The sequence below is a fragment of the Tupaia chinensis genome, unplaced genomic scaffold (genome assembly GCF_000334495.1).
Source record: "Tupaia chinensis unplaced genomic scaffold, TupChi_1.0 Scaffold000235_1, whole genome shotgun sequence".
Lineage (NCBI taxonomy): Eukaryota > Metazoa > Chordata > Mammalia > Scandentia > Tupaiidae > Tupaia > Tupaia belangeri.
This window is the reverse complement of record NW_006159713.1, coordinates 3,810,896-3,814,514: the sequence shown is the minus strand read 5'-3', so window position 1 is coordinate 3,814,514 and position 3,619 is coordinate 3,810,896. Positions and strand designations below refer to the sequence as shown.

General features: G+C 35.6%; 1 protein-coding gene across 2 annotated transcripts in view; it reads left to right on the top strand.

The window, feature by feature from the left end:
- The window catches only part of NUDT21 (nudix hydrolase 21), a 16,461-nt gene extending 14,268 nt beyond the window's left edge, over positions 1-2,193 (top strand). For both annotated transcript variants that reach the window (XM_006148391.3, XM_027771843.1), the window contains 2 exons: positions 537-651; positions 1,870-2,193. In XM_006148391.3, the coding sequence (XP_006148453.1) occupies positions 537-651; positions 1,870-1,891 (137 nt within the window). In that variant the 3' untranslated portion in view covers positions 1,892-2,193. The remainder of the gene's footprint in view (positions 1-536; positions 652-1,869) is intronic.
- The last annotated feature ends 1,426 nt before the right edge of the window (positions 2,194-3,619 follow it).

Genomic DNA, 3,619 nt, shown 5'->3' with positions numbered 1-3,619 from the left:
AGAGTAAAGAATGCCTAGCGACCTTCCCAACAACCCACTACTTATCTTGTATATCTTTAAGCCTTAATTTATGTGCATCTGTTAGAGCCTGAAATACCAGACTGTAGTATTTTTATAATTGTTTAGTGGCCAGTACTGATTTTCACATTGCGATAAATAATTGAAAATTTTATGGCACACATATATGTAGATATTTATATATCTTATAGCATTTTTAGGCCTCTTTGTGTTTTAACAAGTAATTATCCCATTTCTTGGAATACAAAATAAATTACAAATGGAAGTGTCTTCTCTCTTTCTCCCAGGGCCAGCACTTACAAGGTGCTTTGGTTGTTAGTAGTGTGGATCTCTTTAAAGAATCAGCTAGTTTCAAATCTGACTATGAATTCTGGCTGAAAATACAGCCAAAATGTATTAATGGGAATAATCTTTTTCCTTAAAAGATTTTTTCTAAAGTGGATGATGAATTTAAAAATGAAATAGGCACAGTGATTATAAAAGTTTACAGAAAATGAATACTGTTTTGTTTATTTTAGCTCTGTTTGCAGTCCCTAAAAATTATAAACTGGTAGCTGCACCGTTGTTCGAGTTGTATGACAATGCGCCAGGATATGGACCCATCATATCTAGTCTCCCTCAGCTGTTGAGCAGGTATGGAAAATTGAACATTTGGGATTCATTCATAAACTGTCAGATTTAAAATATTCTGAGCCAGAAGGATAGTTCATGGATTTGGGTCCTTAAGGAAACTGAGACAGTAGATGGACTGTTAGGTCATGTGCAAGCCATAGGTTAAATATGGTTTCTGAAAAGTAACTCCAGACTCTTAAATTACAGTAAAATATTCTGGTATTTGTGTAACTGTTCTTCAAATCTGATACTCTCTTAAGTTGAAGTCTATTCAAAGAAGAGGTGGTAAATATTAGTCAACTATGTATAAATCTGAGGAGAGTTGTCTAAATAAAAATGTGGGTAATTGAATCTCTTGGTATAATACGTTCTTTTTCCTTTTTTGCACTTAACTGTATTTAGGCCCAAATTGAGGCATGTGGAGTTAAGTCCTGAATTTTTACATGGAATTTGAAATTTTAGAAATCTAGGGTGATAAGAAGTAGTTTTAAAATAAGTTGACTTGTAGTGGTTGAAGTCATTAGATCCCCTCCTAGACAGCAGTCACTGAGTAACATGGTTAAGAATGTAGATTTGGTTTTCATTTGAGTCCCACCTTCAGTACATGGTAGCAGTGTGGCCTTGGTCAGTCTTATACTGCTATGCCTGCTTAGTCATCTGCAAATGGAGATGGCAGTCCCTACTGCATAGGATTGTGGGGACCAAGCGAAACAATGCTTATGAAGTGCCTAGAATAGACGCAGGTACCTGGTAAGTACTTATAAATGTTAGTTTGAAACAGTCCCAGTAGAGATTTCACCTTTTATGAAAGATTGTTGAAATCAAACTTAATCTTTTGCTCATCCAGTTTGACTGCCTGATAGGCTACAAACTGATATACGGTATATGAGGAAAAAATATCATACTATTCATTTATTTAAATATCTAGCTGTCAGGTGCAGGAACTGTGCAGAGTGGTCATAATGCAAGTATAAATATTTTTCGTGCCTTCAAGGGACCTAATAGAGAATAATTAATCAAGTTTATACTCTTAATTTGTTTTCCAGGTTTTTTGCTATAGGGCGTGTATGTGAGACAGAGACAGGAGAGGGAATGTGGGAAATCACCTTTTAGGGAGATGGTCATGCTGCAGTCCCTTGCCAAACATGTCAAATGGGAGAGTAGAAATATCAAGGTGAAAGCTCCTTTTCATATAAGGTGGAAACAGTGTAAATAATAATTTTTTTTTTTTTGATTCAGGTTTAACTTTATATACAACTGAATTTCCGCGCAGTGGAAAAATGAAGCCGTCTCTGTGAGCACAGCTATACACAGTGTAGTGGAATAAACGTGGTAGAAAAGTTTTTTTGTTTTTACCTCTTTCCTGATCCCTAAATTGCCACCTAATTTTTACCGTTTGAATAGTAAAGTTAATATGAAGAACCAGGTAGTGGTGCAAGCAAATGTGGTCATCTTTTATTTACTTAGGGTTCTACTCATTTTTTTGTACAATATTAAAGAAAGCAGACTCCTATTTGTAATTTTTATTTTTAATTTCTCATTAAACTTTAAAAAAATCTTATAGATGAGGATCTCTTTTTTCCCTCCCCCTGAAGCTGGTGCACATTACGATTCAGTGGCAGGTTTAGGTTAGTCCAAGTGATGGAACCCTTGCTCTGATGCCATTCTTAGGCACATACTCTAAGACTGTGTTACAGATCTTTGTGGTACTTTGGGGGACAAGATTTGTCTGTTGGAGTTCAAGGTGTAACTTCTGTACCACATTTTCCACTCTACTGAGGATATTACAGAGAATTCCTTATACATTTTATAATCATCCAGACCTTAGCAAGCAATGGCCCTTAAACATACGAGAAACCCCTGTAAGTGGGTAGATTGGCAAAGTCATGCGAATTGATATAAGAAGAGACCCATGTAGAGCGCCTTTAAATTTTTTTTCAAAATAATGAAAATATTATTTGTGCTATTGTGAAATGATAATCGTAGGTTATTCTTAGCTCTATGGTAAAAAAAAGTGACCTGTAAAGGGAAGTTCTGAAAGTTGGTATATTAGGTTTTGAATACATAGATTGCAAAGTTATTTCAGTTAACTTGAAATTATATCCATAGAGATAAAAGTTTGGTTTTAGCAAGCAACGAAGCTTTTAGAAAATATTTTGGAATAATTTGAATTAGCTGAAATTTAAGGAGAAGGGGACAGATTTTTATCAATCTAAGAGAAAAATAACAGATTGTGGAAACTTTTTTCAAAAGATGCCACATTAGGATTGAATTTTGGTGAATAAAAATAACTTTAAGGCAAAGAGTTTGCAGTCATATCATTGTTTAGTGGTCAGAGTATATTTTGTATGCCTTTTTATAGATTTGACTCTAGGGTTAATAGAAAAGAAATCTTGGAAGATGTAGCTAAGTCAAAAAGTTGGGTATGATTTTTAGCAGACCAAAATGACTCTGATTAATTCTTAAAATTTTTAAAGAATTATTTTATTCAATTTTATTCATTGTCATATTTTATTTCTTAAAAGTTGACAAGAGGGACCAGCAGTTAGTGTAATGGCTATGTCGCTGGACTCCCATGTAGTTGACTGTGGTTCGATTCTCGGACCTGGTGGCTTAAACTCATGCCGAGTGCATGTGTGTGCATGCCTCAGATCCCGAGAGGAGAAAGGAGGAGAAGGGATTGTGGCATAGCCATCCCCCTGAGGAGTGATTTCTTGCTTTCTGTCTCTCTATCCCTCTCTTGTCTTAAGTGCCACTTTTCTTTTAAGAAAAACCCTTTAAAAAAAAAAAAAAAAAGAAAGAAAAGTTGACCAGATACAGATAGAGAGAGAGGTAAAATTGAAAAAGCAAGTTGCCAGGTCCAGGACTTGAACTGTGGTCAGCCATGTGGGCATCCAGCCACCTCAACCACCATACCACCTTGCCAGCCCCAGTTCTTACGTTTTTATGGCATTGATCACAGGACTGTTCTGTACATTTGGTGATGCCG